At 39.2% G+C, this 13473-nt stretch overlaps 1 protein-coding gene across 3 annotated transcripts in view; it reads right to left on the minus strand.

Annotated features, from left to right (window-relative positions):
* Positions 1 to 12794, minus strand: part of LOC146482143 (uncharacterized) — a 28126-nt gene extending 15332 nt beyond the window's left edge. Inside the window, exons 1-3 of one of the 3 annotated variants that reach the window (XR_014864169.1) lie at positions 12694 to 12794; positions 2418 to 6997; positions 1511 to 2353 (exon numbers count right to left, since the gene is read on the minus strand). Coding sequence is in view for 1 of the 3 variants with exons in the window: in XM_085107429.1 (XP_084963555.1) it covers positions 2799 to 6997; positions 12694 to 12766 (4272 nt within the window). In the remaining 2 variants the exon portion in view is untranslated. Of the gene's footprint in view, positions 1 to 1510; positions 6998 to 12693 lie in introns of those variants that run through there. The other 2 variants (XR_014864168.1, XM_085107429.1) reach the window with 2 other exon arrangements.
* Positions 12795 to 13473: the final 679 nt, after the last annotated feature.

The raw sequence follows: 13473 nt of genomic DNA on the forward strand, positions 1-13473 counted from the left end.
AAACGAGCCAAACTAGATCTAAATATTAGTAAAATGAAATGGCATAAGAACGACAGCGGCTAAACAGAAACAACAAGAGGTGAAATAAACAGGCGCTAAACGCAGAACTCTAACCCCAGAATGTCCTTTGAGATCAAAATACAAAACATGCTACAGTTAAGCACATGGTTTTGTTCTATGATTATCATACAAATCCTTCAAATCGTCATGCCAACCAGCTGTAAACATATAAGAAGCTAAATTGATCAAAAGACTGAGATAGAAGCGATAAACATGCGAGTAGGAGTTGTGTAGGCCTTTCATTCCTATTTTACGTGCTTGATAGTCGCGTCAATCACGTAGCCGGGGTTGTAGTTAAATTCTGAATCATCTGCGTTACAGCTTTGCTCGGATTCGGTGTCAGTGTTCGCATTTTAGGCTAAAAAATCGGCCAGAAACCCCAAACAGCTCGCGTAGAATTCACTCCGACTCACTACTGTTTTGTTGTGTGCTTGTTATCGAGATACCGGGTCGACGTCACAACTCACTAGTGCCAGTCCTCTAATGGCGCGGTTTTAACTTCGGAAATTGTGATTTCGATCGCGTTTTAAAAATCGAGAATAACTTCAAATCTCATTATTTTGCTTGTTTTGGCTTACCTTCTACGTCTACTTTTGAGAATGAGAGGAATTGGGTAGGGGTGATAGGCACTTTAAACCAAACTACGGTCGGTTTCAGGTGAAAAGTAATATTGCTGTTTTTTTTAATACTCTACGAATAAAAACACAAGTATTTTCTCATCACTTCAAAGAAAAAATAAGCAGTTTAGAAAAGTCTAACCTTTAGCAACAAAATGGCGGTATGAAACACAAATGACATCCAAAGATCCTTGCAGTCTCTTGTTCATCTGAAATTCCTCCCTTTTGTTCAATACACAATAATGTTGAAAAAATAAACCTCCTCTGGAATTAGCCTGCACCGATGCACATTAAGTTTGCACTCATCTATCGAGAAACATTAGAATTTGGGATTGAAAAGGGAAAGTTTTTCTTTCTCGTTCGGACAAAATGTTCTCTTCTGATAAACTGATATCGGGTTAAAATTTTGCAACGAAATGGCCAAAATCATAATAAAACCAATTTAATTACCTTCAAGAAGGCATTAATAATTCATAAACCCATTGACCTATCAAATGGTCGATTATACATCACGTGCAGTGACTTTATATCGATAAACCTCCTCCTATTAGTATACCGTGTTTTATCAGCTGATAAAACACTCCTTCTTCGTATGCGATGTATTTCTCGTATCCTTATTTCCAACTTTCACAAAAGCATAATTGTAATGAACTCTACTGACACACGCTTTTCTAGGAATGTTTTTTGAAGCCGTTCGAAAAACTCGCAGCAGGTGTCTTTTCGGGTCTAAAGCCACTCGGCTGCGCCTCATAGTTTTAAACCCGATAAAACACTCCTGTTCCTTTTTTTAAACATTACTTAATCGATGTCGAACAGATTATAATAGACAATAATTACGATGTAATGTGAACATGCCTTTATTGAAACAAATCACATTATGGACTGGTGAATGTCAGTGTATCACTGTAGATCTAAAACGACATTTCTTAGTTAACACAACATGTTTCGGCATATTCAAATGTCATCTTCAGTTATGAAAGTTTACGAAGAATTTCATGCTTACATACCTACGAAAAAAGTGATAGGTTTTATTACAATCATTATAATAAAACAATTATATGATAACTTCAGTCTGTAAATAACATAAAAATTAATCCCATGCCAATCTCTTACCCAAAGTCCTCAGGCTCTTTGGAAAGAGGTTAGTCACAAGGAGAGACTCTGGGGAACTGTAATTTTATTACCGCTGGATTTCTGCGGTAAAACAACGCAAGCCAATCAAAAAATTTAATTTTATTTAGAATTCTTCAGATTCTCTCCTTAGGACTCTGCATACGAAATAGTCCTATGACATATTTTGTCAGCCGAAACCAAGGTACACACCTGATTTTTCATACCCATCTTTAAAAACTTCAGCATTACAGAGAAAGCACACAAAGAAAGTCAAAAAATATTGCAAAGGTTAAACTTGCTAACTAAGAATTAACTTTTATTTTCCTTTACATATTGGGGGAATCTTTGCTTTGTTTACATTTGCCTCATTTCATTATATGAAACATATGGACACCATGAACAAAACGAGCATGCCACTCTCGGTAATCAAGGTGAATATCAGTGTCATACGTTAAATGCTCTCGGAGAGAACAGCTTTCAAAAGCTAAGAAATTCACAAAGAATGTATACCGCGGTGGTAAAGAGTGGCTACCCAGCTACATTTCTTCCCATAATTTTCACACCTTTAATGTGTGGTTCTCAAATACTATTTAACATACCACGCTTAAATTTTCAGAAAATATTAACATTACCAAGCCTTTTTAATTTATGAAGAACATTCATTTGTAGCTAGTTTTGTCGTTTATGCCAACGTATGCTAAAAATCAGGTAAAGCATGTAAACGAAGATCCACCTGTACGATCACCACACAACACTTTCAGAACTAACATAATTGTATTGGCATTTTCATTAACGAACTTAAGTATACAACTTAGGCGCATGCTCTGATGAACGAGACGTATTTTGCTCGTGGCATTCGCTCAACAAGGCTACTATTTTTATCTAAAACTTATTGGTGAACGAATTATCAAGGAAATGATGGATTCATAGGGATGGTCCCTTTGATCTTGATCCTGTCTTACGCTCTCAGATAGTTCAACGAAGGACCAGAATATCTAAAGTTCAATGTTATACAACTGGTGCTAACAATGGGGTTTCTTCTTTCCGATAAACACAACAACTAATGCTTGGACATAATCCGAAACAAAAACCCAGAAAGCGACCTACGACAAACAACAAACGACAGATCTGAGAAATTAAAAAAATGACGACAAACAAGACACATACAGCAGGCACAAAACCAAGAATCAAAACTTCAATCCAAGAACAAACATTTAGCCACCCCGTAAAAGGACCAGTGGACGAAACAGCCAATGAGATAAACGCTGCAGGAAACGCGTTAATCATCCCTAACATGATTAGCGATAGAAGAGAAATTGTTTCCACTGCGTTGGCCTTGGAATCTCGAAACGGCTGCTTTGCTAAGTGATGAACGAGAACTAGGAACGAGAAGAAGGTCATCAACATAACACGGGAAAAAGGATCACTGACAGCAGCTTTCACAATGATAAGAATCAATCGGCGGCCGATAAGCACGCTCTCCCAGCTCAAAGAGCCTCCTTTTCCGTCTACGGGTCTCTTAAAAGGATCATACAGGACCTTTTCTACCGATGCAGTCAGGGAAGAAGGAACGTTCGCGTCGTTTGAATTGCCCACAAGAGCGGTGAATGTCCACTGGACTAAAAATGGTAAAGGAAAAAAACAAGCAAACATAAACCTTTTCACGGACAATACTTCTCTGTGCAACTTCATGGCGCCCCAAAACAACACAAATGCAAACGGGACAACAAAAGTGACAGCAAATGCTATACAAACGTATTGCCACCGCTGTAGACACACCACATTACCGTCATAAAACAATCGCCGCTCAGTGCCAATAGGAACACAACGCAGAAGATCAAAACTAACAGATCCTAAAACTGTGTATCCCAATAGCAATATTTGAAGTATTCCTCCAACATAAGGACCCGCATGAGGACTGTCATTAGAACGGATTTTTCGAAATCCAAAGTGAAAGCCATAGAGAAGAAGGACCATGAGCAGGGCACCAAAGACGTGAAATGTTGAAAAAAGGTACTTGGTTACGACAGTAAAACCAGCAAAGGGGCATATAAACCCAGAAGACGAGGCGAGCTTTTGCTGAAAATTAAACAACCCGACAATGGGCCCGACAAAATAGGCTTGGAGAAGATATTTGGAATTAGACGAGGAAACGAGGAGTAGATTTGCTGCCTGGTAGAAGTAGAATGCAATCTTAAGATATCCTCTATCAAAGTCTGGCTCTTGGGAAGTTGCCAGTTTAGGTGCCTTAAACCAGAGGATCTGTCTTATTATCCAAGAAAGAATAGGTGGCTTAAATGTCAAGTACACCGCCATTATTAAAAGATACAATACCGCAACGGGCCAAAACCAATAGTCGTTGCACTCGTTAATAGATCGGCACTGGGTAGAGTAAAGTGTCTCCGTAAAACCAGTCTTGCATTGCCCACACAAAACATCAGAACGGTTACCTTGGCAGCCATTGTAACCTGGAGACTCTAGCTGTTGCTCATTCGGTGTACAGTATCCCGATGGGCAGATTATAAACTCAAGAGTTGGTGGGTATTTTGACACCTCAAATCCCCAAAAATTTGGCATAGCGACAATATTTTTGGTACAATTTGCTCCAAATGGACAAAGAAGACACTCAAAGCCAGACTTAAGATACTGGCCATGCATTTGCCCACGTTGCAAACTGTAGAGACCTCCAGGGCAAGGTAGACAGCTATAATCTAGACCAGTCACTCTTACCGTGCAGGAAGAGTCTTTCGTTCTCGTGGTTATTGTATTTGAAAAGTTTAAAAAGTGCATTTCACCACCCACCGGGCAGTAAAGTACTGTGAGGTTGTTCTCGCCAAAATTAACAGAGCCTCCTTTAGCAATGAAGACCAAAGAATTTCCAACAGTGTTACGAATGGCGTTTAATGTGGTGTTTTTCACAGCCAGTGGTCCTGTCGCCTCTGTATGAAGAAAAGATGACTTTGCGAAGGTCTTGACGTTCCTAGTTTGTTCTGGTTTAGATTGCAGAAAAAAGCTATCTCGTATAACAACACTTGTCGAACCCTCAGCTGCATAAATACCTCCACCAAGAGCTAATGCAAAATTGTCCACAAAGAAACAATGCTGAAAAATTGTTTTCCCATTTTGCAAGTACACTGCACCACCGATCCTTGCAGTATTGTCCTGAAAGGTTGTGTCCTTGAAAACGATCTTACTGTTGTAATCCCACTCTGGAAATTTTTCTGGACGGCCTTCCTTTATACAGCCTGGCTCTTCAAGATCATCCGGAGGCATTGAAAGCAAAAGAGCTCCGCCTTTTGATGCTGTGAGAGTGGTGCTATTAACAAAACGTGAACTCTCTATTGTTATGAACTTCTGAGAAGTACGTTGAGATCCTCCGTTCGTTCGATCCATTACCGAAACAGCTCCGCCTCCAACATAGGCACTATTATTAGTAAAATTCGTATTTGCTATTGTCAGATTATACTCTGTTGTGGAGAAGCTAATGTAAATTGCACCTCCAAAAGCTCCTGAGGAGGAACTGTTGAGAAAACTTGAGTCCTCAATTGCAATAACTTTTTCAGAACCAGTAACATAATCGTTTTCTTTACTCAAATCCATGGATGAATAATCATTTATGAAGGTTAGAGCTCCACCAGGTCCGTCACAAGAGCTTAGTTCAAATTTGGTCCTTTTAATAGTCACATTAACCCGTGTCGAAAAGAAAACATAAACTGCTCCACCATACGTCATACATCTGCAACCCACAAAATGTGATGAATCCACATAAAGGACGATTCTTGCGGCAGCTTGAAACATAGAAGCCATATATAACGCACCTCCATACCGAACCGCGCTACAGTCAACAAAAGTGGAATTTAGCAGGCGAACTGACATTGTTGGACCAATAATTGACACGGCTCCGCCGGGGGAAGGATAACGACCACTTGTGGACATTGTGGACTTAAATATACAGTCTATTATGTCTACATTCAAAAGTGGGCTTATGAGACTTTTTGGTTGAGAATGCTCGCCTTCCTGAGTACTGTTCTCTACGATCTTGGACATAGATCTTACCACATGGATAGAAACAGCTCCTCCACTTGTAGCCATGTTATGCTTGAAGACACAATCGTCAATTTTGATTATGGATCGCAAACATTCTAAATGAACAGCCCCGCCGTTAGAGGGGAATAATGCTGTAGTCTTCACAAAGGATGAATTTCGTATCATGAAGTTGGTCATGTCAGACGCCAAAAGCAATAGTGCACCGCCATTTCCATTCGCGCTATATCCTGAAAATGAAGAGTTATAAATCTGAACTGACAAGTTCTTTGCAGTCATGATAACAGCCCTTCCACTGAGAGCTGTGAAATGGGCCCCACTAATAAAAGATGTTGCGCTATTGCTGTTAAAAACGAGTTCCGTGCAGTCTCCAAAGGAGCTCAAGTGATTGTTTCCGTGAACAACAAGATCCTTTAACGACATATTTAGGTGGCCATTTCGCAAGTTTACATTCACCAGACCCGTGCGAGTAACCAGGTTCTTTGAGAATGTTACATTATCGAGGGTAAGCTTGCACTTAAACGATTGGGGCAGCTGATTGATACTTTCAACTGTTATCAAATTTCGTTCATTGGTTTCTGAAAGGACAAAGTTATCTCTAAAAGTTGTGTTTTTCAATTCGAGTATAAGGAATTGATTCTGGTTTCTGTTTGTTAAACTACTGATATTAACGAGGAGACCACTGGTGTTTTTCCAGAACAAGGAATTCCGAATCCGGATGCTTGTAGACGTCTTATTCCTCACAGTAAACTCAACTTGCTGTCTGCGCCCAGCAAATTCACAACCGTCTACTTCAGCCGACGAACCGCGAAAGGTGACAAGAGTATCGTTGAAGAATAACCCCGACAAAGTGATCTCAAAATCGTTATCTGATCCATCAAAAATAAGACTTGCCCCGCTTGAGCATCGAATTTGAGGCATTGGACCATGTCCTTTGAACGACAAACTCTTGTTGATGAAAATACTCGTATCTAGTGGCGTCACTGTGTCACAGGTGTACGGATATTTATCGGTGTTGGTCCCATCGAGGTAAATATAATCTCCTGGTGAGGCTAAGTTGACTGCACGCGATATGCTTTTACAAGGATGAGTCTTTTCACATGACCATTTGTCATTACCTGATGCACGGGAAACGTATCTGTAAGAACCCTCAGCGAGAACTCCTGCAAAAAAATAAAACGTTCTTCATATTGTAGGTACCGAAGAATTAAGAGGAACTAAGGTCGTGAACGACTGACGTTGTACAAGGAAAATCTCTTAATCTACAGCTTCATAAACTTAATTATCTGTACCGGAAAATATGGCGGCACCTCATCATTATCATCATTATCATCGAATTTGAAGTAGTTCTACAAGCTGGTGTCTTCAACTAAAATACAATATTGTTAAAACAGTTTGGTGGCAAATAATAATAATAATAATAATAATAAAAATAATAATAATAATAATAATAATAACAATAATAATAATAATAATAATAATAATACTGATAATTTAACAAAAAGGGATTTGACAGTACTAAATAGATAAATGATTTTATAAAAACTTAGCCTCATTTAGTAAATGCTTAAAGAAATCAAGTATTTGTGTACACTCATAAAGAAATCACCTGCTGTATGCATTACTTAATCGTGAGCACACCTTTCGAAGAAATTATACAGAGAGTAAGCGTTGGTCTTCACCTTCGTGGCTGACACTGGGCCGGTTATTTTAACGTAAAGTTCGATTTCGTATACATTCTTTCGTGTCATGATTTAATTGGTTTGCTTTATTTTCTGAGTGCCATATATCAGCGAGTCTCTTTCCAATATATGCTCATTAAAATTGTGTAGTTTTTGTATTAAGATATTAAGCCTGATTCTCATATGCAACCGACGAACCTATAACCTGCAAATACAGCCGCTTCTCTGTCGCTTCCGAACGCCCTTCGACTGGCAGCGATGGGATAGGAGGCAGACGTAATCGCAGGGTAACGTACTTACGACGCTGTCTTACTTCCCGGGATACTATTCCGGTGAATGAGAACAAAAGCCGTAGAATTCAGAAAATTCTGCATTCTAGATCTTTACTGCGACGAGCTTTCAGACATATCGGTGATTCTTACGGTATAATGACAATAAAAATGTTTAATGATAACGTATTTGGTGTACATATTCACTCCATTTAATATGATGGACAGGGATACACTTTGATTCCACTATAATATTGCCCACGACTATGCAAAAAGGACTTCAGAGCATACGACAATCGGGTCTTTCAAGGCAGCTATGAAATATCCTATCGTTTGTTCTTTCCCAGTCAATGGACTGAGGCAGTTCATTGTAGGCTTTAGCCAAAAATCATTCTGGCTAATTTAAGGTGACTCGACCCAGTTAATTTTTTGGCGGTACCACCCTACTTTGAAGCTCTCTGGTATCCCCCACCTTTACTTTTATCGTAAGTTTAATACACAGAATGGATAACATATGACCCACATATAGATCAATCTACAATATAGCAAAAAAATTTCGGCGATCGGAGTAAATGTCACGTGGTTATAGTGCCACGCCCCTTTAAGGTCTGAGTCGAAATTCTGCTGTTGCCGGCTTTTTTTCGTGAGAATCTCTCGGCTGCACATAGTGCACATTAGTGCCTTGCGCTGAACAAAGCTTCAACAAAATCGCAAAGACCCAATTCGAGAAATTTAGCGCTTTCCAAATTTAGGTCATAATTTATGTAAAAATGGTAAGCAAACTTTACACGATTATATGTAATAAACCATGAGATTTATTCCTTTATTTGGGGGATCTTTATAACAGATGGGTCCTTGCAAATCAGCAAAAAGCTTTAGGGCCTTGTAAATGCGTGTTACGTTCCTGACAAGAACAATGCACTTTAGAAACACTCAGGGACTATTTGTTCTCTTATGTTTTTAGCTTTGTTTTATTGATTGCATGATTACCGAATATCCGTTTTTTGGCTAGCCGCACAAAGCTTTTTTCATTATTATTTCCTTTACGTCAAAGACATGTATTAAGATCCTTTTTCTGTAAGCACGTTTCTCAGTCGCGAGGAGTTTTCAAACTGTAAGGAGTTCACGGAGCTATTTCTAACGGAGTCTCTAAGAGAACGTGGAGTAACTTGTTCTCAGCCCCGGAGTCAAGATCAGACGTAAGTTATGTAAAATTCCATGTATTCTTTCCTTTCGTTTTTTACGGCGTTGAATTTGTAGTTTTTCAGTTTCTTTACACTTAGACAATTGTATTCTTTTTAGTTTTCACCGCAAGTGTTGTAAATAGACGGCTCAGCCTGATCCTAATAAACGCATTAGTCTTGCTGCCCTTGCCGGGTACTTCACTGTGGTTGACCTGGCGAACTCCAGTACACAACACCCCGTGTCTGCGGTACTGGGAACGCGACAACGCGCCCGATTTCGAGCAATGCAAACATATAGAAATTATAGTTTTAGCTACTTGTGCATTCGGAAATCAGGCAAGCGTGGTCATTGCACGCGTGCTGAACAAGAATGCTGTACCATGACAGACTCGAAACAATAGAAAACTCCCAAAGCACAATCTCAGCCAAAACGCTAAAAAAATCTTCAATGTTTACTCAAGTTTGGGCTTATAGAAGGTAATGTCACAGTTTTTCAATGACCATGAAATTCGGAATCCGGGTAGTTAGTGAATCAATTGTAGCCCTGAAAAAATTTGATGGAAAAAAAAACAACGAATTTTTAAGAAAATGCTTTTTTTGTGAGGAGGACTCTGAAACGTTGACAAGCGTCAACAAATAGCTAAAACTATAATTTCTATATGTTTGCATTGCTCGAAATCGGGCGCATTTACAAGACCCTAAAGCTTTCTGCTAACGTGCAAGGGTCCACCTGTTATAAAGATCCCCAAAATAAAGGAATAAATCTCATAGTTTATTAGATATAATCATTTAAAGTTTGCTTATCATTTTTACATAAATTATGACCTAAATTTGGAAAGCGCTAAATTTCTCGAATTGGGTCTTTGTGGTTTTGTTGAAACTTTGTTCAGCGCAAGGCACTAATGTGCACTATGTATAGCCGAGAGATTCTCACGAAAAAAGGCCGGCAACAGCAGAATTTCGACTCAGACCTTAAAGGGGCGTGGCACTATAACCACGTGACATTTACTCCGATCGCCAAAATTTTTTGGCTATATTGTAGATTGATCTATACGTTATACATTCTATGTGTTAGACTTACGATAAAAGTAAAGGTGGGGATACCAGAGAGCTTCAAAGTAGGGTGGTACCACCAAAAAATAACTGGGTGGAGCACCTTAAGTTTAACTTAAGGGATGAGAGTATGTTAAACACTTGTTATGTAAATAATCTGCAGCATAAGCGTACGGGGCGGGTTGGGTGGAGGAAGAGCAATTACAATATAACTTCAGCCGCCCTGAAATTATTTGCCCCGTACACCAATGATTGTGAGAACTTTATTAAAGCAAAATAGTCTCTGAAAAGGAAGAATTTTACCCTAAAAATTTCTTTGTACTTAGGTTTTATCAGGCGAGGTGTGACCGCGCTGCACAGTCACTGCTCGCGAGCTCAACTTGTGTTTGCGTCAGCATACTTGTTTGTTATCGAAGGCGAAATAGTTGACAAAAACAAACTATAGCCTACGGATTGTTGATTGATTCTGAAAAACCCTTTTACGGTACTGTGCATAAAGAGCTTAACACTGCGAGGTCACCTTTTCTCGTTGATACAACAGTTCATGAGTAAAAGTACTAAGTAGGGCTAACAATCTCGATGAAAGGGAAGCGAATGTACGCCGAAACAGAGCAAAACTTCGATTACTTTCGCCTCTCCCTTGTCGAACTCAAACCTGTCACGCAACAGAGACGAGAACTGTTTATGTTGCGTTACACAAGACTGCACGGTTTTCACGAGCTACATTTGGAAAGGCACAGGCAAAAGTGAAATAGAATCGAACCTCCCGTAAGCGACCACCCATAATGTCAAGGATATGTGGTCGCTTATGGGGAGGTGGTCGCTTACCAGAGATCAGACCGCAGGGAGTCCAAATTTCTGGTAATTTACATATGGTAATTGCGGAGACCAAACCCTTTTGCCAGTGCTTATCGGTAGTAAACGGCAGTTTTGCAATGTTAAATTTCAAGCTTAAAACATCTACAACTTTCGCGTTTGTTTGTTTGTTTGTTTGTTTGTTTGTTACATAATCCAGTTGTCATTCATTATCGCCACAATTTTTCTGTTGACTAATACAAGGTTGAGAGAGTCATCACCGGTCGTGCATGTATAGCGTACTATTTACAAGAAAAGAAAGTTTCTTTCCTACGAGGGATTCAACCTGATTAAAGTTTATTTCAGTGTACACTATACATGTAGTGCATGTGTATGTTATCAATTGTTTCAATGCTAAGCTATTTCGGGAGATACTTTCGGTAGCTCCGGCTGTAAGATTTCAATACGGACTCCGCTGTAATGATGTTGGCGAATATGTTACAGCGGCACATTTTGTAATTTCCGCCCTTGAGAGAAACAGCAGATTGTGTGTCAAGTGGTCGCCTACGGAAGGTTAAAAACAATTGAAAATTTTAAGCAATCACCTCTAAAAGTGGTCGCTTACGAGAGGAGGTCGCCTACGAGAGGTTCCATCTATAGTGATTTGACTTGAAAACTTTTGGTATTTTGGAAAAGTGGTCGCTAATAAGAGGTGGTTGCTTACGAGAGGTGGTCGCAAAGAGAGGTTCGACTGTAGCAGGATTTTACGTCACGTGAAAACAGAGGAACATAAAGAGAAGGGAACAAAAGAAAGGGAATATTTTTTAGCCAATTATGCTTATATGTTGATGTTTGCGCTTATGTTTGTGTTTTCTCCTCCCCGCTTTCGTTTGGACCTGATTACGCAGAGGTTTATGCCTTTGCTTGTCTTGTGTTGTTGGTTAACATTAATACAAGCTGGGCAATTTCAAAGCTGAACCTGTCGGCCTAAACTGAAAGAACCAGCGCTATAAAATAAATGGAGCACATTTTGACAAAGAAAATAAGGTCAAACAGCATTAAAAATATTCTTTAATTTCACGTGACCTATCATTTCCCAACTACAGTAGAACCCCGGTAACTCGAACTCGGATAACTCGAACTCCCCCGCTAACTCGAACTGAGTCTCAATTCCCTTGGATTTGACCCAACTTTTCAGCCATTTTTACTCGTTAACTCGAACTCGGATAACTCGAAAACCCCGCTAACTCGAACTAAATTTCGTTTCCTTCATCAAAATTTACCCGGATAACTCGAATTTCTGGTTCTTATAACTCGCCACGGATGCCCATTGAGATATCCCATTACCTTTTCTTATCGTGATCGAATTCTAACACTAGATCAAAGACTGGAGCAATTTGATTTCAATTAGTGCAACGAACAGATACAAAATGTATTAGTTTCTCGTGAAACTAGTTTAAATTTGCAGTGTATTGTATACTGAAGTGCTGAAAATCAATAAACTATTAATTATTAACCTGGAAAATTGAATATTTTAATAGACCCCGGTAACTCGAAACCCCGCTAACTGCGAACAGTTTTTCGTTTCCCTTCAGAGTTCGAGTTACCGGGGTTCTACTGTATTTATATGATTCATTCACGCAAAGGCATTCATGGACATCATCACGTCGTTCATGTATGTGATTCATCTTAATATAGTAGGTTGAAGCGTGCTGGCGAGTTTTATTTGTCTGTACAAAGAATTGCAATCGTCCTTTCATCCTACAACGTACTGACACGTTGTATTTGAGCCGGATTGTTCAATACCTAACCGGTATCAGTCACATAATTCTCTTATTGTTCATTTTAGTAAAAGATACTGCAAACATAAACTTACCAGTAAGAGTGATGAGGGAGAAGATCCGGTAAAAAAGGACAGAAGATCTCAGTCGTTGACTCTTAAATCGCATTTTGCTTCCGATGAGAAACGAACAGAAACTTTGATAGCAACGGAAGTATTAAAGACCTTGTGACCAAGCCTGTCTTCATCATACACTATATTTATAATCAGTGTAACGCAAGTTTGTAGCTGTCACAACATCCTTTCTTTTTTTTCTGTAACGATTTCAAAGTTTCTATGTTATTCTTTACAGTTTTATTGAGTTGTCTTTGCTTTTGGTTAGAGTAAAGTTAAAAAGACTGATTATTCAGCTTAAAAGGCCGTTTACATGTCAGGCAAAAAAGGTACGAACCCGTTAAAAAGTGGTGCGGTACTCATAATATTTTTGTAAAGAAATACCTGTGCTGTTTTGGGTCCATAGGCGCCTATGGACACAAAACAGCACGAGTATTTCTTTACAAAAAGTATGAGTACCGCTCCACTTTTTAACGGGTTTGTACTCTTTTTTTACCTGCCATATAAACGGCCCTTTATTTAAGTGTTGCATGACACCAACTCTTGCTTGTAAATAAACATCGACAAAGGAACGTTTTTCATAACCGCACCGCACTGTGTTTCATCAGTGGTAAATTCCATAGTCACGGTCCTACAGCCTATACACTTCTCTGGCAGATTTTTGTAAACTTTCTGGCCAATACTGGAGAACCGGTGTACTGCAAATTCGTTTAATGGACAGAAATAGGCCCTTTAAAGCAAAGCCACTTTTCAGAAAATTAT

This window comes from Pavona decussata, unplaced genomic scaffold (genome assembly GCF_977016875.1).
Source record: "Pavona decussata unplaced genomic scaffold, jaPavDecu1.1 SCAFFOLD_47, whole genome shotgun sequence".
NCBI lineage: Eukaryota > Metazoa > Cnidaria > Anthozoa > Scleractinia > Agariciidae > Pavona > Pavona decussata.